This window comes from Euprymna scolopes, chromosome 23 (assembly GCF_053919585.1).
Source record: "Euprymna scolopes isolate OS-2025 chromosome 23, ASM5391958v1, whole genome shotgun sequence".
NCBI classification, from domain to species: domain Eukaryota; kingdom Metazoa; phylum Mollusca; class Cephalopoda; order Sepiida; family Sepiolidae; genus Euprymna; species Euprymna scolopes.
In genome coordinates this window covers 112,943,524-112,967,139 of record NC_136504.1, presented here as the reverse complement: position 1 = coordinate 112,967,139, position 23,616 = coordinate 112,943,524, and the positions used below count along the sequence as shown (strand labels likewise).

The 23,616-nt window shown below is 33.4% G+C and overlaps 1 protein-coding gene across 1 annotated transcript in view; it reads left to right on the top strand.

Moving 5' to 3' along the window:
• Positions 1–16,999, top strand: part of LOC145245667 (uncharacterized) — a 42,695-nt gene extending 25,696 nt beyond the window's left edge. The window contains exon 2 of the mRNA XM_080107225.1: positions 16,971–16,999. Within this exon, the coding sequence (XP_079963351.1) occupies positions 16,971–16,999 (29 nt within the window). The remainder of the gene's footprint in view (positions 1–16,970) is intronic.
• The last annotated feature ends 6,617 nt before the right edge of the window (positions 17,000–23,616 follow it).

Below are 23,616 nucleotides of genomic sequence, written 5' to 3'. Positions count from 1 at the left end.
TCTATTATATCTATAAAAGTGAGAATGTGTGTGATAGAGAGAGAGAGAACAATTCTCAACCTATATACTCAACAAATTTTTTATCTACAGATTTGAAAATTTGTATATAGGGTATTCAGACATATGGAAATATATCTAGCATAATCTATTATATCTATAAAAGTGAGAATGTGTGTGTGTGTGTGTGTGTGAGAGAGAGAGAGAGAGAGAGAGAACAATTCTCAACCCATATACTCAACAAATTCTTTATCTACAGATTTTAAAATTTGTATATAGAGTATTCATATAAATAGAAATATATCTAGGATAATCTTTCTATTATATCTATAAAAGTGAGAATGTGTGTGTGTGTGAGCGAGAGAGAGAGAGAGAGAGAGAACAGTTCTCAACCTATACATTCAACAAATTTTTATATATAGGGTATTCAGAAATATCGAAATATATCTAGCATAATCTATTATATCTTTAAAAGTTAGAATGTGTGTGTGAGAGATAGAGAGAACAATTCTCAACCTATGCACTCTACATATATGTATAAAAGTCAGAATGTTTGCGTGTGGTTGTGTGTGTAAGGTTGCGAGAGAGAGAGAGAGAGAACAATTCTCAACCTATCTATTCAATAAATTTGTTATCTACAGATTTGACCATTTGTATATAGGGTATTCAGACATATGGAAATATATCCAGCATAATCTATCTATTATATCCATAAAAGTGAGAATGTGTGCGTGAGAGAGAGAGAGAGAGAGAGAGAGAGAGAGAGAGAGAGAGAGAGAGAGAGAGAGAGAGAGAGTAAGTACAATTCTCACCCTATATATTCAACAAATTTTTTATCTACCGATTAGAAAATTTGTATATAGGGTATTCAGACATATGGAAATATATCTAGCATAATCTATCTATTATATCTAGAAAAGTGAGAATGTGTGTGAAAGAGAGAGAGAGAAGAGAGAGAGAGAGAACAATTCTCAACCTATATATTCAACTAATTTTTATGTACAGATCTGAAAATTTGTATACAGGGTATTCAGACATATGGAAATATATCTAGCATAATCTATTATATCTATAAAAGGTAGAATGTGTGTGTGTGTGTGAGTGAGTGAGTGAGTGAGTGAGAGAGAGAGAGAGAGAGAGAGAACAATTCTCAACCTATATACTCAACAAATTTTGTATCTACAGATTTGATAATTTGTATATAGGGTATTCAGACATAAGGAAATATATCTAGCATAATCTATCTATTATATCTATAAAAGTGAGAATGTGTGTGAAAGAGAGAGAGAGAGAACAATTCTCAACCTATATATTCAACAAATTCTATCTTTACAGATTTGAAAATTTGTATATAGGGTATTCAGACATTTGGAAATATATCTAGCATAATCTATTATATCTATAAAAGTGAGAATGTGTGTGTGAGAGAGAGAGAAAGAACAATTCTCAACCTATATACTCAACAAATTTTTTATCTACAGATTTAAAAATTTGTATATAGGGTATTCAGACATATAGAAATATATCTAGCATAACCTATCTATTATATCTATAAAATGACCATGTGTGTGTGTGTGAGAGAGAGAGAGAGAGTCAGAGAGAGAGAGAGAACAATTTTCAGCTTGTGTGTGTGTGAGAAAGAGAGAGAGAGAAAGAGAGGAAGGAAAATTCTCACCCTATATATTCAACAAATTTTTTATCTACATATTAGAAAATTTGGATATAGGGTATTCAGACGTATGGAAATATATCTAGCATAATCTATCTATTATATCTATAAAAGTGAGAATGTGTGTGTGAGAGAGAGAGAAAGAGAGAGAGAGAGAACAATTCTCAACCTATATATTCAACTAATTTTTTATCTACAGATTTGAAAATGTGTATATTGGGTATTCAGACATATGTAAATATATCTGGCATAATCTATGTATTATATCTATAAAAGTGTGAATGTGAGTGATGGAAAGAGCAAAAAATTCTCAACCTATATAACCTATAAAAGTGAGAATATGTGTGAGAGAGAGAGAACAATTCTCAACCTATATATTCCACACATTTTTGGGCACAGATTTGGAAATTTGTATATAGGGTAGGCAGACATATAGAAATATATCTAGCATAATCTATCTATTATATCTATAAAAGTGAGAACTTGTGTGTGTGTGTGTGTGTGAGAGAGAGAGAGAACAATTCTTAACCTACATACTCAACAAATTTTTTACCTACAGTTTAGAAAATTTGTATATAGGGTATTCAGACATATGGAAATATATCTAGCATAATCTATCTATTATAACTACAAAAGTTAGAATGTGTGTGTGTGAGAGAGAGAGAGAACAATTCTAAACCTATATATTCAACAAATTTTTTATCTACAGATTTGAAACTTTGTATATAGGGTATTCAGACATATGGAAATATATCTAGCATAATCTATCTATTTTATCTATAAAAGTGAGAATGCGTGTGTGTGAGATAGCGAGAGAGAGAGAGAGAGAAAAAGAGAGAGATAAAAATTCTCAACCTATACATTCAACAAATTTTTTATCCACAGATTTGAACATTTGTATATAGGGTGTTCAGACATATAGAAATATATCTAGCATAATCTATCTATTATATGTATAAAAGTGAGAATGTGTGTGTGTGTGAGAGAGAGGACAATTGTCAACCTATGTATACAACAAATTTTTTATCTACAGATTTCAAAATTTGTATATTGGGCATTCAGACATATTTCAATATATCTGGCATAATCTGTCTATTATATCTATAAAAGTGAGAATGTGTGTGATAGAGAGAGAGAGAACAATTCTCAAACCTATATACTCAACAAATTTTTTATCTACAGATTTGAAAATTTGTATATAGGGTATTCAGACATATGGAAATATATCTAGCATAATCTATTATATCTATAAAAGTGAGAATGTGTGTGTGTGTGTGTGAGAGAGAGAGAGAGAGAGAGAACAATTCTCAACCCATATACTCAACAAATTCTTTATCTACAGATTTTAAAAATTTGTATATAGAGTATTCATACAAATAGAAATATATCTAGGATAATCTTTCTATTATATCTATAAAAGTGAGAATGTGTGTGTGTGTGAGCGAGAGAGAGAGAGAGAGAGAGAGAGAGAGAGAGAGAGAACAGTTCTCAACCTATACATTCAACAAATTTTTATATATAGGGTATTCAGAAATATCGAAATATATCTAGCATAATCTATTATATCTTTAAAAGTTAGAATGTGTGTGTGAGAGATAGAGAGAACAATTCTCAACCTATGCACTCTACAAATTTTTTATCTACAAATTAGAAAATTTGTATATAGGGTATTCACACATATGGAAATATATCTAGCATAATCTATCTATTATATCTATAAAAGTTAGAATGTGTGTGTGAGGTAGCCAGAGAGAGAGAGAGAGAGAGAGAGAGAGTAAGAACAATTTTCAACCTATATATTCAACAAATATTTGATCTAAAGATTAGAAAATTTGTATATAGGGTATTCAGACATATGGAAATATATCTAGCATAATCTATCTATTATATCTCTAAAATTGAGAATGTGTGTGTGAGAGAGAGAGAGAGAACAATTTTCAACCTATATACTCAACAAATTTTTTTATCTACAGATTTGAAAATTTGTATATAGGGTATTCAGACATATGGAAATATATCTAGAGTAATCTATCTATTATATCTATAAAAGTGAGAATGCGTGTGTGTGTGAGAGAGAGCGACACAGAACAATTCTCAACCTATATATTCAACAAATTTTTTATGTACAGATCTGAAATATCACATTTGTATAGAAGTAGAAATCTTGATACCTACTCTGATACCTAATAAAAGAAAGGACACTCTTTAGGGCGGATTTTGATTATAACAAGTCACTAATTAGAAATTATAATAAACATTCTAATAATTTAAGAATTTTACCAAAATAAAATTGCATGGTAATCACCCAATTTCTGCCACAAAATTTTGATTGGCAGAACTCATAAACATAAAATATATATTTTCTAATTTCATCTTTTTTTTTTCTTTTTACATAATCTGGTTTGATGTTTTCCCAAATATTCAAATCACTATATTTTGCTGCTTAATATCAAATACAGCAACTGAGTTATTTTTATGCATCAAACAATTACATTTTCTCATTCATCCAAACTAATCACTGAACATCAATTTCATATTTTCTTCACTAAAATATTACTGTGCTTGATGTCATCAAGTGGAGCGGATCATTTTTTTTTCATTTGTTCACACATTTTTCCAATTTATATATATTTTAAAGATTCTTAGCCTATGTCATTGCATACCAATCTGTTTATTAAAAGTTAAGGTTCACTGTAAACACATATGTTACACCAAAATAAAAACGCTTCAGATAATGTCTTGATATTCAATTCAGTTTCTCACATGACATCTTATGAAGTTAGTAGAAATGTTACAGACTTTTGAATCTCAAACACTTTCAATACTGTGCACTGATATTTTCTTTTTTGCAATATAAGCACATTCATGATTTTTTTTACAAACGTTAAAAACTTTCACATTGTGTAGCAATATACTGAAACAATTATAAAAATATTTGTTTTTATTTTGAATGATGCAGGGCATCTGAAGAGAGATTTTTCTAACAAAATGAAAGTATAATTTTTAGCAATAGGTATCTAGGAAAAGGCCACTACATATGTTATAAGTTCCAAATTTCCACAACCTGGCAAATACTGGTACATGCTAGCAAATTTAGATTTGCAATTACAAAATATGATTCTAATTTTTTCCTTTGCTCTTTATTCTAACACTACACTAAGTTTACTGTGTTATTTCGCTACAGTTGATATTGTGTAGAACAATAAGAAAATCATAGTGAACAATGCATTCAACAAAATTTCACACACATTTCTAGATACCTATATCTAATAAGTTCAAAAGAAAGGACACACTTAGGGAGGTATTTTGGTGGTCAAGTCACTAAAAAGAGATTAGCTGGTTTCCCGGCATAGCCCAGGATATAATAAAGATTGACTGAAATACATGTTCTAGCTGGTTTCTAGGCGTTGCCAGGGATGTAATATAGACACATTATGTTGTATATTACCTGTTCTCTTCTCCCTAAGGTAAAACAATTTCATATACATGCTGTAAATTACCTATGCTAGGGATAAAACATGAACAATATCAGTCCTAGGGTAGATAAAACAAATAATACATAGAGATGAAAGATTCCTCTCCCCTAAGAATCAAACATATGTTCAATATCTGCTTTTGTTTTTTCATTGTTTATACGGTCCCGAGCAACGCCGGGTAGCCCTGCTAGTCTATATATATAAAAGCCAAACGTCTGTGTGTATGTATGTATGTTTGTTTGTAACGCTAAAACTTTTGAAAGACGGAACCAAACATGACAAATTTGGTATTATATCGAAGCCCCATCACCCGGATGACAAATATCGAAATTTTACGTAAAACAGACCACTAGAAGTTGGTCAACTGATCAGTTATCTTCGAGGGGGCCCCCAAAAAACCTGTCATTATCTATATATATAAAAGACAAATGTTTGTTTGTAACGCTAAAACTTGAGATGAAAGATTCCTCTCCCCTAAGAATAAAACATATTTTCAATATCTGCTTTTGTTTTTTCATTGTTTATACGGTCCCGAGCAACGCCGGGTAGCCCTGCTAGTATTATAAATTTTCCTAATGTCTGTGTGTGTGACGCGGTGTATCTCAGCCTACAGGCAACTCACCCAGGGAAGTAAGGTACCGAAATGAAGCTTATGACTCACTGGATGTTTTAGTGATATTTATATCCATGCTTGGTATATGGAAATGCAAAAAAAAAAAAAAAATGCAAAAAAAAAAAATAACGATTTACTAAACAACGTTTTATTTACTGGATATTTTTCTGGTACAAGAACTCAAGTTTGCCCAGCTGTAAAAGTAGTTTCAAATGAAATGAACACAATTCGATATTATCACCGACGCAGCATCCATAAACATTAAGGTGTATTTTATACATTAACGTGCGCTAACTTTTCTATATATCTATAAAAATGAGAAGGTATTTGAGTGAGGACACTTCTCAACCTATATACTCAACGAATTATTGATCTACATACTCTACAGGTTATGAAGACACGTGGAAAACTTTTTAATCGGTTTTTCACGGGACACAAAAAAAGTAAGTGGTCAGAATTGAAAAATTGGTACGTTGGAATCTTCGATTTTTATCTGTTTGCCAATTCTTTCACGAATGCGCATCCATAAATCGTTCACATGGCAGATGATTCAGGCTAAGAACAAGTAGGTTTAAAAACTCTTTAAAAATAACATGTCAAGACGGCCTAACGGTTATTGTACTTGACTCACCGTATTTAGGTTTCCGTTTCTATCTCAACTCGAGTATTATTTTTACTTAGAAGAAGTAGATGTTTGGAAAAAGCAAAATACTCGCATGAACGCGTCCATATATGCATATATAGATGTTTTTTTTTGTATCCCTGTGAAATGCCTACGATTACCTCCGGATGACTCTCTCTCTCTCTCTCTCTCTCTCTCTCTCTCTATATATATATATATATATATATATATATATATATATATATATATATATATGTATACGTTTTATTTTTTATTACCGTATCTTTCTGTTAAGTTACATTATTGTTTCAGCTACCCGGCCGTTTTTTTAGCCGTCTGTAGCTTCCTCAGACTTTTACAGGAAGCTACAGACGGCAAAAAAAAAAAAAAAAAAAAAAAAAAAAACGGCCGGGTAGCTGAATCAATAATGTTACTTAACAGAAAGATAAGGTAATAAAAAATAAAACGCATATTTGCTCTACAACAGTATTGACCACTTTTTTCAGTTTTTATTAATTAACATTTCCACTATATATATATATATATATATATATATATATATATATATATATATATATATATATATATATATAGAGAGAGAGAGAGAGAGAGAGAGAGAGAGAAAGACAGAGAGAGAGAGAGAGAGAGAGAGAGAGAGAGAGAGTACAAGAGTAAAATTTTAAGTGCAACATTTTACATACTCTTTGTTTCTTAATTTTCAAAATGGCGTTCATTGCGTTTTGCCTTAAACTTCATTTCCTAATCAAATATATATAGCAGAATCAGACTCAGAACAATTCCAGTTCATCTGTATGTAATTGTAATTATGGAACCATTGGTGATTATGAGACCCGACAGCTACTGACAAGAAATCATGATTAATTTATTGAAGACTCGTTTTAAAAGGACGCTGTTTAAATACAGAACAAATTCAATTATCCCTTTCTAGCCTCAAGAAACATATATAATGACATGTCAATTGCTGATTGGCTGATTGCAGGGCTCAAAGCCACGTCCATATGGACACTACTTTTACTATTTTCGACTGATTTGACTCGTTCTAATTTTTCTAATTAGATTATAGTTTTACTTTCAACACTCAATTGTCGGCAGTTTCTTATCCACACATAAACATGAAATTATATCAATAATACTACTACGCCAAGTTTTAATGAATTAACTCCCTTTTAGTTAACGCGTGGGTATTAGAAGCGTTATGAACGCGTTAAGCAAATGAGGCACTAGAAATGCTGTGTAGATAAAAGCAATAAAAGCTATATAAGTCTAACGCAAACAATATGATTGTCTTCAAGTCTAATGTAAACAAGTTTTTGATGAGCCGTTCCATATCAGTTAACAAATTTACCGAATTTCTATTACTAACGATATTGTCCAATATCTACTGTACTCTCTTTAACCCTTATCCTCGATTGGTTTCTTGGCCTTGATAAGTGGCGATGCCTATGTAAGAAAAATGTCGTAGGATTTGTGTACAAACACATTACGATATATGTGAAAATTTGCTGGAAAATTAGCATGATTCAACGTTACGGCGCCGTAAACAATCTCACCAAATCTCTATTTAAACAAACATCCGTCCACCACTTGTACAGTGCTCTAACCGCTTTCTTTGTAAACAAAGAGCGAGCGTCGAATTTTTCAGCCAATTAAGTAGCGGTTGAGATTACTTACGACGGTGCTCTACCCAAAGAGGTGGGCTTAAAATATTTGTAGTCATCGACATACAGTCCTGTTTTGTTGTATCACAACTCATCAGTGCCGCTAGACTAGCACCTCTCCCAAGCCGAGGATTGAACCTAGAACCACCGCGTTGACAGTCAGCAGTTTTACAGATCGACTCACGGGAACGGTACTCGTAAATAATCTCGCCAAATGTCTATTTAAACAAACATGCGTCCCTATATATATATATATATATATATATATATATATATATATATATATATATATAAATATATATATATATATAAATATATATATATATATATATATATGTATATATATATATGTCTGTGTGTGTGTGTGTGTTGTATAAAATGGCGCCCAAAGTTCTTGTTCAGCCATATTCTACTCAAGCGCTTTCATACGGTGCAGGAGTGATTGTTTCTTTTCCTTTAAGGCTTGGTGTATTTATAGTTTTTTTTTTAAAATAAAGGTGGGTGCAGTATTTAATAACTAACAAGAAACAAATGAAATAAACTATAAAATAAGAAAATCAACATTAAAAATAAACTAATTTGCCCCTAACCATCTTGCACCCATCTTTATAGCCAATAAAAAAGACTATAAATACACCAAGCCTCCAAGGAAACGAAAAAGAAAACTTAAACAACAACAATCACTCCTGGTGATCATCAGGTGCACCGATAGAAAGCGCTTGGGTAAAATATGGCCGAACAAGAACATTTGGGCGCCATTTTGTATAACATGCCAGCTAAAATAAAAAAGCCCGCTCGGCGATTGGAACCCCCCCCCCAGAAAAATCGGGAAAAAAAAATAACTTTGTCGTGTTGAATCAGATGTGCTTAAATAATGATTGCTGCCAGTATATATATATATATATATATATATATATATATATATATATACTGGCAGCAAGTCATTATATATATATATATGTATGTGTGTGTGTGTGTGTGTGTGTGTGTGTGTGTGTGTGTGTGTGTGACATCACACATGTTTACACGAACGTTTACATGTAGACATTCTGGACTCAACACTTTGTAATTTTGTCACAAAAGAGACAAAATATAAGAAAAAAAAACTTCAACTGGCTGTTTCAGATTTTAAGAAAAAAACCTTTATTCCTCATTCTCCCACCACGAGTAATATCTCGTTACGTCTGTTACGTCACCCACTTCTCTAACGTAGACGTCTTCTCTAACGTACTCGTCACCCCTCTTTGAACCTTTGTTTTGGCCAATATATATGCATGTCTATGTCTATCTAAATGTACTTTATTATACCATCCCTATTTAAGTTGAAACATACTCATCAAAGTATTCTTATGTACATCTATATCAAAAACACTTGTAAAGTTTTTTTTCGTATTTTATTTCCATACTTTCGGGGTCAGGCGCGAACGCAGGCCCCACAATTTTTATGAGCATCAATTCTGCCAGATCAAACATACCCATTCCTTATCCTTGATACATCTTCTATAATTATATGTAATCAGTTTTTTAAAATAGTTAATCATATAGGAGCCTATTCGTGACCACACACACACACACACACACACACATACACGCGCGTTCAGCTTTATATTACATTATGTATATATATATATATGACTACTTCATGTAATCACATAAATGAATATACGATAGTATAAATTTATGCGTAAATTTTAAGTATTTACTTTAACAGTGCTCAATACTAAGGCCTTTAAGCGGGTGTCATGCAGGTGCTGTGTGTTGTTAAAAAGACAGAATATGTCAACCAGATTTGACTAACAGCTATTATTAAACTCGTGCATTGAACACTGATGGCTGAACACGTCAAGTCTCAACAGGTGCAAACTAAATGTGCTCCCCCAGTGTTAAGTAAAAGAAGTATATATTTTTTTTAATGAAAAATGTCTTTGTTCGCTGTTTTGTGCAAGCGTTTATTCCCAGCAACAGAGAAAGGGTCCCTGTTATGAAAAATGCACGCCATTAATAACGCAATGAAGACTCAACGATGACAAGGCGTGCTAGCCGATTATAGCCGACGCCATATTAACTCTCTTAGTGTATGCGATGTGTCTATCGTTTGATCGTATCTAATACCTGCAGATCTGGTTTCTGTTCCTAGGACGTTAATCACTCGAGTAACCCTCCCCGAGTAAAAGATTGGATCACACATGTGTTTGCCAGTGGGGGCTGCACCTTGCATTGTTTGGATCTGGTTACTCCAATACTTCCACTGCATTGGCTGGGCCTTGGTCTCTGGATCATAGTGATACATCCAGGTTTCATCCTATGTAATCAGATTTTTTTTAAAACTCCGACTCTCATTCTTGACACATCTTTTAAAATTCATTCTCGCACTCAATTCGTTCCCGCTAGTGCAAAGTTGTCAGCAACTAGTCTGTCAGATACATAATGCATATTCAAATTCTAACGAACGAATATTATTTCTTTTTAATTTTTTATTTTATTTCGGACTATTAGTCTCATCTTGTCTTTTTTTTTTTGTGCACAACGTTTCGGCCAACTTCCTCTGGCCTTCGTCAGGTGGTAACCGCGACGGATAGGAACTTCGAATCTCCAAACTGCATTCTCAGCCATCACTGCCATCCGTAGTTGCTGTCGTCTCACCACATTTTTGACCAATTACCTCTGGCACGCTTTGGGTGGGATTGAAACCGCTATCTTCAGACAATGTTCATCTGGAACCGTAGAGATTCAACGTCTCTATCAACTGCGCCACGGGCCCCGAAGGGCGATCAAGGTTGGATTTTTTGATCTTATAAATCCACATTTATTTATTATCTGACCTTCCATAGTCGGGTCCGTACCGAGTGGTATATATATATCTTATTCCTTATTGGAATTTTTTATTTTTGAGATGAGCATTGTATGTTAATTTTTTATTAAAAAATCCAACCTTGATCGCCCTTCGGGGCCCGTGGCGCAGTTGATAGAGACGTTGAATCTCTACGGTTCCATAAAAATAAAAAATTCCAATAAGGAATAAGATATATATATCGTTTCTTTTTCTTCTCCAGTTTTAACGACTAATCCTTTACTTTTCAATGTTTAAGCTTAACCATATTACTTTTCATGCTCACATTTTTCTATTGTAATCCATGATTTTTTTGGCTTCTAATAAATTCACTAGTGCTTTTTATAATTTCACTCTTAATTTTTTGCCCCCATAAACGTAGCATGCACTCGTCTGCTTTCAATAAAATACCCCTAATTATCTCCCTTCCATTCTTTCATTCTGTCTGTTTCACTTGTTACTTCTCTTTTCGCAACAGCAACACTAATCGCTAAAGCGACATGGTTTCCATGGAAACCAATCATAAAAAAATATTGCTCACCTCCTTATGTTTTTTTACGATTTTAAACACCAGTAAATTCATCTTAACTTTTATTTTACTGAACGAAAATTGAATCTTTTTATTCACAATATAACTCAGAAAGTGATCTATAAACTGTAATAATTGTTTTAAATTTGGTCGAAAAATGAGTGACTAAAACTGCAACTTAACCATATATTCAAACACGGTAGTGTTTAAATTATATATGTATATATATATATATATATATATATATATATATATATATATATATATATATGCATATATATATATATATGCATATATATATATATATATATATATATATATATATATATATAACTTTGAACAGTACAAAACTGTACAATGCTTTAAAAATAATATACGGAAAAAAACCTCATCATTAACTAGCAAACTCATCAGGAGTTAAGTTTATTACGAAGATGCAAAAAAAAAAAAACGAATTAAATTGCAAGAGCAAATAGATTTTAACCGATTCCATACTCTCTACATTTTTTTTTACACAGTGATCACCACTTATCAAGGCCCGGAAGCCACTCAGGGATAAGGGCTATTGCAAGTACATTACGTTAGTGTGGAGATTTGATGAAGTGTTTACTTAAGGGGGCGGTTCATTAGGAATTTGTTAACGTTGGACTTGAACACATCCAAGTTGTTGTCCGGTGGGAAGCAGGCAGACGGAGCAGAGTTCCACAAGCGTGCAGTTCTAAGAAAGAAGCTTTGTTCATGGAATCCGCGTTTTGATTTAGGCACAGATATAGAGTGGGGGGACTTTTTCACAGTGGATTCAGCTAGACGGGTGTTTTTCGTGAAAGATTGGCGAGGGGGGACCAGAGATTGGAGTTTAGACGAGCACCTGCCATGGAAATAACGATAAAACAAGGATATGCTCGCAACGTCTCTTCTGTGGGAGATAGGTTGCAGGGTAGAGAAAAGGGCATCCCCCACTAAGCCACGAAGTCTATTTTGTACTCTGTCAAGGCAGGATAGGCTGTTTTTAGCAGCTCCTGCCCAGATATGACAACATTATTCCATCCTTGGACGTTCTTGGCTTTTATATTATAGTATATATTTTTTACACGAATTCTATTCGCCTTTTTTTACACGTACATCCCTGAGTATTTGCTTTCATGTGACAATTTAATTCGTTTTGTTTTTCGTCTCTGTAATATACGAACGATTTACTCCTAATGACTATACATCAATATATATATATATATATATATATATATATATATATATATATATATATATATGGTTAAAGGGAAATTTATTGCAAACTCGCATTTAGGTAAAATGCACTTTCGTAAATAATTGAATTCATTCAAAACGTATCGCAAAAGCAAAAACAAATATGTATATATATATATATATATATATATATATATATATATATATATATATATATATAAACAGAGAGTAAGAAAGAAAGAAAGAAAACCGGAAAGAGGAAAGAGAGTGATAGAGCAGGCGGGCAGGGAGAGAGAATGGCAAAAATGGTGGGAGTACGTGTGATGGGTGGACCTGAAATGTTTGCAATTTATTTGAGTACCAATCGAAGTAAGTACCGACTTACAATCGAATACCAAAAGGGCGATTGGTAAAAGGTGTCGGGTTGGATCGGAAGGCGAGGCGGGCGAGTTGTGGACATCTATTTCTAATAGATCAATTTTAGCGCTTTGCCGTTGTCGCGCGTGATTCGCTTCGCCGAAACCCGGTATCTAAAATATATTTGGGGGATGAGAACGGGGATGATGATGAGGATGGGGTCAGATTCCGGTTAGTGCTTGAACCGAGACAAAGATGGCGCGCGGTAACTGGTGCACACGTTTGGTCGGAAGATCAAGATACCGATACTCGTGACGCTTAACAACGTACGGGGTCTCCTGTGACCCTTATTCATTAGTACGTCTTTTGATCATTGAGGGAATTTTTGGGGGCAAATAACATAATTAAGCCCGATTGACGGTGCCATCGGGACGTGTTCTTGAACTGATCAAGTGCCAGTCATCTTATTCTTGTCAGCTTGTCACTTATTTTCTTGAAGATCACACACACACACACATACATACGCACATATATATATATATATATATATATATATATATATATATATATATATATATAAAAGTGAAAGTGTCTGTCTGTGTGTCTGTCTGCCTGTGTACATTTCCCTACGCAATAATCATCAATTTTCAGTCTACAGACTCGAAATTTGATATATAGGGTACTGAGATTTATGAAAATGTTGTAATCCGTTTTAGGGCAGAAATTTGGCTGTTAAGGGGTCAAAGTTAAACGATTTGACCTTTGAGAACTCTACCAAACGCCTCCGCCAATTTTGGGTATAAACAATTGAACTTTTAGATATAGAATCCTTGGACATGGATCTAACTTAATAACTTAATTTGAGCCCAAAACAATAAATGTTAAGGGGTCATAATAGGGGTCAAAGTAAAAAAAAATGACCGCTTTTTTTGTTGTTGTTCAACATACACCTCCAAACACCCGGGCAACGCCGGGATGAAATGCTAGTATATATATATATATATATATATATGTGTGTGTGTGTGTGTGTGTGTGTGTGTGTGTGTGTGTACGGGGTATCTTTAATATATTTCCAGACTTTTTTCGTATGGATGCTTTCATTGATAGTACACACATTAAACTCTAGTACCCTTCGAAGTAATCTCCCCGGGTTGCAATGCACTTGTTCTACCATTTCATTAACTTCTGGAAGTCCCCCGGAAGTCCTCTTGTGTGAACGTGTCAATGACCCTCGTTACGGCTTCTTTCATCTCCTAAATTGTCTCATGACGATAGCTACTAAGGTCTTCCTTGAGCTTAAGGAATAACTAAGAATTACAAGGAGAGAGGACTGGACTATAGGGAGGTATAGGAACCACCCTGATGCACAGCTTGGTCTAATAGGCAGTGGCAAAGTTAGAGCACTTTTGGGACAAACTTTTCGCAAATCTTCCGCATGTTCAGGTCATCCCTTAAACCAACTTAGTTGGTTTACGGGGTGACTTCAATAAGACTTCACAAGAATTCAACTTTAAAAGAAAATAAAGAATATGTGCATGATTACAAAATCCGAAAATAAGTAGAGAAGCGCTTCTGCTAATGCGATGATAAAACTTGTCAAATGTAATGCTAGGCTGTATAAAGTTGACGACTTTTGTCAAAATAAGAATATATCTTCTTTATTCGGATTTTTTTTTGATTATCGGTAGTCGATATTTATCGGAGGCATTTCGATATAACACCTATCTAAGAACACTCCCAGGCAAATAAATACATCTGTATAACATTTTGAAAATATACTCGGCCGGTTCGGAATATATAGGAAACGAACTCATACACAAACAGACAAGACACACATGCAGACAAAGAACGTTTTATATATAAGTAGATGTATATATTTTTGCATATGAAATGTGTATTATCTTTATGATAGGTTTTTTGCTCTATTGTCTATAGTATTTGCATTTGATGAAACGAAAAGTTTACCTGAAGTTAAATTAAGTTGTACAATGACTTTTCTGATTTTCTTTTTAGATAAGGATTGGTTATTCGTATTATTTGGATTCATCCAACTACTGTTCTCATAACAACGTTTCGGTCGAATGTAACCTCCAACCTTCTGCAGGCGTATCTGTCGAATTCGGGAATGTTTCAGTCGAACTCGGGAATTTCTAACCCTTCGCTTCCAAAGGGGGACCCTCTTCTGACCAATGTCAGCTCTGTCTCCCGTCTGTCCAAATCTGTCTCCAACTCTGTCTACCCGTCTGCCTAACTCTAGCTCCTATATTGAGAATTCATTTCTGCCATAACGTCATACGCATGCCCAAAACGCGCTGGACCTCGTGAAGAACTCGCGAGGCCTAAACATACTTTGTTTGGCACGTTTCCAAACCACTTTTGAAGACAATGAATTTTCTCTAACCTATTTTTCGACCTAACTTATTTTTCAAAATATTTAAATTTGCTATTGTTCGTTCTTCTAACTGTCCTTATTTTAATTCAGTTTTCATAAAAAGAATTAAATAATTACATTCCTTTTCAAATAACATATCTAAACTATTTTATGTGAAAATTGATCAAAGCGAAAATTCCATTTCTGACCCTATTTCTGAACCTTGCTTACGAGGTTCGAATCTCAGTCTATCTAATCTCATTTTTACTTATCTAATGTTTTACTTACAAGAAAAGGGAGACCTTTCTTGTAACAATTATGAGGAACGTTTTGATCAAATCCATCAACGGATTATCAGTTGTTTTTTTTTTCAATTTGGATCTATTATATAAATGAGAGTTGTCCACCTAGAAAGGAATCAGCTGAGTTGAAGAGGAAGAGAAGGTTGGCAAGAGAAAGACATATATGTACACATATACAGATAGAAGTTTTAATAGAAAAAAGGTTACACTTTTATCTCAGGCAATGCCGGGTAACCTGCTATTATCTATAAATATAAAAGCGAAAATGTATGTATGTGTGTGTTCGCTTTTTCTGTATGTCTAGAAAAGTCTTTTTTAACAACTTTTTAAACATTTTTATATCACATGTAAATCGTAATATCTCAGAGTTAACAACGGAGCTCGCCTGTCTATTTAATTTGCTCGACTACGGGAAGATAAATATTCAACAGTTTTCGCTCGCCGCATGTGGGTTAGGCCTTTTCCTATGATAAAAGTGACACTAATTCTTGTGTTATTTTTGCGGTCTCGATGGCCGGAAATGCCCGAAAGAAAAAGAAAGAACTTTAGTCAGAAGACAATTGCTATTCAATTTTGACAAGTGGAGCTGTTTCCCCCTACCCATAACGTCTTAGGAAAAAAAAGCTGATCTCACTAAGTCATTAAAACGTGCACCTGCTAATTTAAGTAATTAAATAAATTCAAACGTGTTTCCGTTAGCATCTTGCGGTGGCCCAATGATTAACGTCGCACTCTTTTTCTTCAAACTTTAATTTCCAACTTTTCCTCAAGTGTTCGGGTTCGATCCTCATACTTACCTACCAAAACATTTTTTTTATTTTACCCCCCTCCCCGGAGTTTTGATTTACCCAAAACCACACACACCTCCAAACACCCAGGCAACGCCGGGTACCCCTCGCTAGTATTATATAAAGAACACTTTCCTTTGCGCGTATGTGTTTGGAGGTAACGCTAAAAGTCTAAAACAAATATCCACAAAGTGAAAAGGGGGGTAGAGGGAGTGATGTGAAAGAAAGTTAAAAAAGGATGAGGAAGGGCAGAGAGAAAAGTTTTAATATAAAGATGTTATACTTTAGACCTTTATTTTTTATAGCCCTGTGCTAAGGAAGACAAAGTCGGGTTAGGGTTATGGTTACTAGTTAATAATAAAAGTATTAGCATAGTTTCGGCTTTAGACAGACATATACCAAATCTCCATAAATAAAAGCAGTAATGGTATAGTTTTGGCTTCAAACAGATAAGAGCTCTCTGGTTTTTTTTCTTTTTAAACCAGATGAAGTTCTTTTGATTTTTTTTTTATATGTTATCATTTTAACTGACAGGAGATGAAAAATCTGAAACTTCAGAGTAAAAACTACCCCATTTTTTCTTGCACACCCGGGCGACGGTTAACGGTTACATTGACCGGAACGTTGTGCAGATAACATTCAAGATGACGAAAATTGTCCGATTAATCTAAACAATAGAAACATTTATAACTCATCCAAAAAAAGGCAAATATATATAAAATACGTATGCATTTAAATGCTGAATATTGACCGGTTAACTTCGAAAAGTGTGCTGGTCGATGATTATCATGATTAGTTTTATCAGCTGAAATATGTTTAAGAATAATAAAATATTTAGTATACATATTTATTTACATTAATTTAGGAATGTTAACTTAACATGTTATAGCAATTTAGTTGACAACTTATAATTAATGACATGTAAAAACATCAGGTGATTATCTTTGTGACGTATACTAATGACGTCATTTACAAGGGGAGATGTCTTTTCAGATACATGAAAATTAGTTAGAGTTGGGTCGTCGAAGAGAGAAGTTAGAGTAAAGATGACGACCGGTCATAATGGCTCGAAGCATCTGGCCGAGCGAGTGCTCCATCGCCTATCAAATGTAATAAACGATGCAACATCGTTGCAGATTTCCAAGGAGGAAAAATCCAGAATATATTTGCGTAAGCAAAACCCGAGTCTCTGTAGTTCTTGGGGAGAATTTTCATTGAAGCTTTTCCGTCAAGATAAGGACCACGACGGACCAGATATGCTTCCCGATTGGTCAGACGTTGAAACACCAAATAAGTGTTATTGGTCCTTTGTGTTGTAAAGATAATTATGTATATTATTGTTTCGTCATGAACTGTATTTTAATGTGCATACACACACAAAAAGACTTTCGATAGACGATCACACTTATAGACACACGTATGATGATGGTATGTCTTGTCAGACGAGTGCCGAGTGCCACTCCTTCAGACACTGAACGCCCATGTGCCCGAAGATGACTTTTCAGTCCTTCCAGCGACTTGCATATCCTCAAGCAGACATGATATCGATGAAGGTCATTGGTTTAGATGGACCCAACAGCAACAGGACTTGCATTATCGTAAACTTTCCTGAGATTAACAAGATCTTTAATAACAAAGTCCGGTCACACACCTCACAGATTCGTAGGTCTCCATGATTGGGCAGCAAGGTTTGGTGTTTCTACGTATTCTTTGAGCTTCGCTCGGTGTATCTTCGCTGCCTTGAAGTGTTCTCCGCTCCTCTATACCTGTGCCATCCACTGCTTTCGATCAAACGCTAGGGATTCCCAACCATCAACAGGAACCTGAAAGCTCATCAAAGTCTCTTTGACGAAAACGTTTTCTGGGTGTTTGTGCCGGGATCTTTAGCAAGGAAAGAGCTCAACATAAACCAACTGTTTTGGGAGTTGGCAGTAGTCAAGTCGGACAACGCACCTGGTTCTTAATAACAATGGTAGCAATACTGGTGGTTTTGGCCTTATTTAAGACACACGTATCCACACTTGCGTACAATGATACTGTAGATAATAGAAACTCATAAATATATACACGATTTACAGCCCCATGTTATACAGACTCCAACAATACAACATCAGTACGTTTTAAAGATATAATAGTTGAATTACGCGAACAAGTATCACTATTTTTTCTTTCATTTTATTGTACAACTATTTACAATCTGACTTTCAATACAAGATTTTTAATGTCAGATTCAGTTGATAAATAACTTAATTTTGATAGTAGAAATAATTTCATATTGACGTTGATTCTGAATAAAGAAAAAATGCAGCTGACAGATTGATGTGTAGATAAAAATATACATTAAGTTGAAGCTTTAAACTCTTTCAGAATGTATGAAAAACAAATATTGTCATTACAGCGGACATCTGTCATTAACTTGTATAGATCCGTTTCCATTTCGGGTGAGTCGCTGTCGGCCAGGGATTGGTTTGATTAAGTCTGGCATGAGGCTTAAGTGGACACACTGAAGAACAGCAGTAAGTCAATTGGAATAAAGTTTTCTCATAAAAAAAGTATTCGTTTCTCGAAGTGCATGATAAAGTTAGTAAACGTATTATTTCGATTTTTCCGCTCCCATAACAATCACGTTGACACACCGGTTCTCGTTAGATCACCGAAGTTAAGCAACGTTGAGCCTAATAAGTACCAGATGGGTGACCATCTGGGAATTCTAGGCGCTGCATGTTCTTCCCGCTTCTCTCGGCATTTGTTTCCAGTCGTCATGTACATACATTTCACTTACAGTTGGTATTTAACAATGTCGACTCAGGAGATGTGTGGTTGGAGATTGTGTACCTCGTGCAACCAAAATTTCAATCCCAAGCATCCCTACGTGAGTACTCATAGTCTGTCAAGACTGACAGAGCCTGTTTATATATATATATATATATATATATATATATATATATATATATATATATATATATATATATATAACTCAAATGACCTTGTAACGAGTGATGTAACCCACTTTCCGGTTTACGACATCCGGTTGAGCATGTCCGCATAAGCATTAACCCATAACAACGTAAAAAAATAAACACAAATCGCTTCTTTTGCAGATTTTGACCTGCGCAGTAAAATATTAACGTTATTATTTCGAAATTATTATTAAACATGGGAAGAGTCGGGGTGATTTGCAACTATTCTTTATTACAACTATACTGTCGCTATTTTCTTACAACTAAACAACTTTAACCCGTTGACAAACATAAGAACAATTCTAGTAAAGCCAAGACTACTACTACTACTACCACTACCACTACTACTACTACTACTACTACTACTACTACTCTCCATCCGTCCCTTTTCCTTTCTTCCTTCCTTCTTTTTTTATTTTTTGTTTACATTTCTAGATACAAAATATTGTGTGAGAACGGTGAATTTGTTGACACATTTACTAATCTGTTTCAATATTAGTTTTATTTTATTTTATTTATTTAGGTTTTATTTTTTTGCTTCAGGTTTTATTAATTTTTTTTTAATTTAGATTTTTAAGTTTCTATAACTTAGTTGAAAGATTCCAATATAGGTTTTTCATTCTTAAATTTCTCATCAGTAGGTTAATGTGCTTTTTTGCTGCTAAATGACTTTTGAAGGCGTTCGATTCGTAGGAAAATCAAGCTTAATTTTCGATTTATGAGCGATTATTCGGAAAAATAGGTAACTTTACACGAATAGAGAGGATATTTTTCTCATGTTTGAGTGATCCGTCCGTGATTTTTCATTTCAATATACTTTCATAGAAATGTTACTGTTATGTAAGAAAATAACTTTTTTCGTTACGTCACACATAAATTCCATAGCTAATATAACATATTAGCCCAACAGGTCACGGGTAGTCTAGTATATATATACATATATATATATATATATATATGTGTGTGTGTGTGTGTGTGTTAATTGTTTTTGTTTTTGCGATACGTTTTTGAATGAATTAAATTATTTACGAAAGTGCATTTGTACCTAAATGCGAATTGGGAATAATTTTCCCTTTAACCAATTTGGTACTCCTATATGGGGAGCGACATATACATTGTTTTTAAAATAAAATCACCCGCTGACATGTGATTCGTCGCCTCCAACGCATCAGAGTGGCTAAATCTAGCGAGATTCGAAATCGGGATCTCACGGTAACGAGCCTAAACGCTTACCGGACGTCCATCCCGCCCGGCTGTTTAGATATACAGGGATTTACTTAGATGTTATTTGTTTTTGTTTTTGCGATACGTTTTTGAATTAATTCAATTATTTACGAAAGTGCATTTGTACCTAAATGCGAGTTGGGAATAATTTTCCCTTTAACCAATTTAACCTTATGAGGGAGCGACATATACATTGTTTTTAAAATATAATTATCCACTGACACGTATTCGTCGTCTACGACTCATCAGAGTGGATATATATATATATATATATATATATATATATATATATATAAATAATCCAAGATGGTAAAATTAAAGTATAATATAAATATTAAAAAATGAATATTTATAAAATTATCTCAGCCAGATGTAAAAGCTCGATAAAACCAAATAGGAGATAGAGCTTATAATACGAGCAAACAGTTCATAAAACATGTTAGAAAAACACTTTGAAAAAGAGTTAAAAACATATTTAATCTGAAAAGGAAACACTTGATAAGTGGATAGTCCTTAATCAACGGAGTTTCGAAGAAATACTTTCCTTCTCATCAGAGGGTAGGAATTAGCAAAATGCAGGATGGGATTTTGCATGCAAAAGTATTTGATGAAACAACAAGTCAAAGATCTTACTTGAAAACAAAAAACTGAAGCAGAGGGAATATGGTGAAGAAAAAGATGATTACACGTGAATGGATAGTCTGGTGGAAGATAAATAATCCAGTGACGGTAAAATCCAAATATATAACTTCAAGAAAGTTAATTGAATTTCCATTTGCACAAGTAAAATCCAAGGAAATCCCGTAATTGGAAGATGGTCCAAAATAATCCAAAGGCAGAAATTCATGGAATAATTCACAAAAATGTGTACAAGGGGGAAAAAGGGAAGAAATTCCAATAATATTAATAAAAGAAAAATAAGATATGCTTTTCACTCTACTACAGAAACATACATATAAATAAGAAGATCAGAGAAGAACAAGAGGAAAAAAGTTAAATAGTGATAGAATTAAATAGAAAATAGAAAAACAAATGCACAAAAGGACCCAGACAGGAAATGTTAAAAAGCGCGAAAAAATTATATAGAGCAAAATGTACAGGTCATCACTTAAAAGATGTCAGCAAGAGTAGTTAGAAGACACTAAATGAAAAATAAATAAATAAATTAATAAATAAATAAAGAATAATAAATAAACAATAAATAAATAAATAAAAATATAAAATAAAAAATAAAATATAAAAAATAAAAATTAAAAAAATAAAAATTATTTAAGGGGGGAGGATGGCCGGTACCTGCAAATTAAGGAAAAAGCAAGAAAGAAAGAAAGTAAATGCATATAGTAAAATATAAGTAAATATACATACAAGATGTGAAAGTGTGGGCAGATTGATAAATTAGATAGATAGGAAAGTTAAAAGAATAAAGCAGAGATTGCAGATAAAAAAACGGCAATGCAAAGAAGAAATAATGAATTAAAATAAAGGATTTTTAAGTTATAAAGTATTAAGAAGTATGTAGAAAAAAAACGATAAAGTTGAAGAAAAATTATATATCTATATAAACGGTAAAAGTAATAACTATGTAATTTCAAAATTATCATAATTAAATTTGGACTTATGAGATCAGTTCATTTTTAGAATTTATTATATTGTTACTTTAATAACTATTACCACTTCCCCTCAAAGTAACACTTAAGGAGTACCCACTTATCAAGTGTTTCCTTTTCAGATTAAATGTTTTGAACTCTTTTTCAAAGTGTTTTTCTAACATGTTTTATTAACGGTTTGCTTGTGTATATATATATATATATATATATATATATATATATATATATATATATATATATATATACTAGCAAAATTACCGGTCGTTGACTGGGTTCAAAAAGTAAATGGACTCTGATTTATGAAAGTATGATAGGTCATGAAAAGGAACCGTTGTAAAGAGATAGTTTCGAATTTGGGGGTATCAAAACCCAAACAAAATATGATGAAAGTAAAAATAAAATAGATAAACCCCATAATTTATTATACCATACCTGTTCACACTGAAACACTTATCACAATATTCTGTGGATCTATATAAAAAAAAAACAACTTTGTGACATATTTACATTCTATGGAGGTCAGGCGCGAACGCACACCCCATAATTTTATTATACCATATTTCTTCAAACTGAAACATAAGTATCAAAGTATACTTACGCAGATAGATACGAAAAGTCTTTATTAAAGTCTGTGCCTATTTCCATTCTATGGAGGCCAGGCGCGAACGTAGACCGCACAATTTTATTATACAATCCCTATTTAAGTTAAAACATACTTATCAAAGTATTATTATGTACATCTATATCAAAAACCCTTGTAAACGTTTTTTTTATAATCTTTTCATTTCCATACTTTGTGGACCAGGCGCGTACGCAGACCCTACAATCTTCATGAATCATCATTATACCAGATCAAACATACCCATTCCTGTATCTTGATACATCTATCATTATATGTGATCAGTTTTCTATAATAGTCAACCATATAGGAGCATATTCGTAACCAGACATATACACAGACGTTCAGCTTTATATATATATATATATATATATATATATATATATATAACGTGTAATAGTATTGATACTTAAATCCAGAAATAAATTACATTTAATGCTCTTAAAATTCATACAGGTAAATTTCCGTGCTTAATTGAAATTCATATGTTTATTTCAAGGTGGAACTGCTTCTAAAATACAATTGCGAATTACTTAGGCATTTAAACCAGCCATGACTGACGGAACGAGGACGTGTCACCCCGTAACTAAGTAGAAGGTTCCGTTCAAGATTCCGTCCTAATAACCGAGTTGGACAGAAGCATTTCCGTGTTCAAAAAGATTTACCTGAAGAAGATTGGTGGTTATATCAATCGAAACGTTGAAAAAATATGCATCATGAGTAAGTTGCTGTATTAAACAGACAGAGAAGTGGTCAATAACCTCACCATG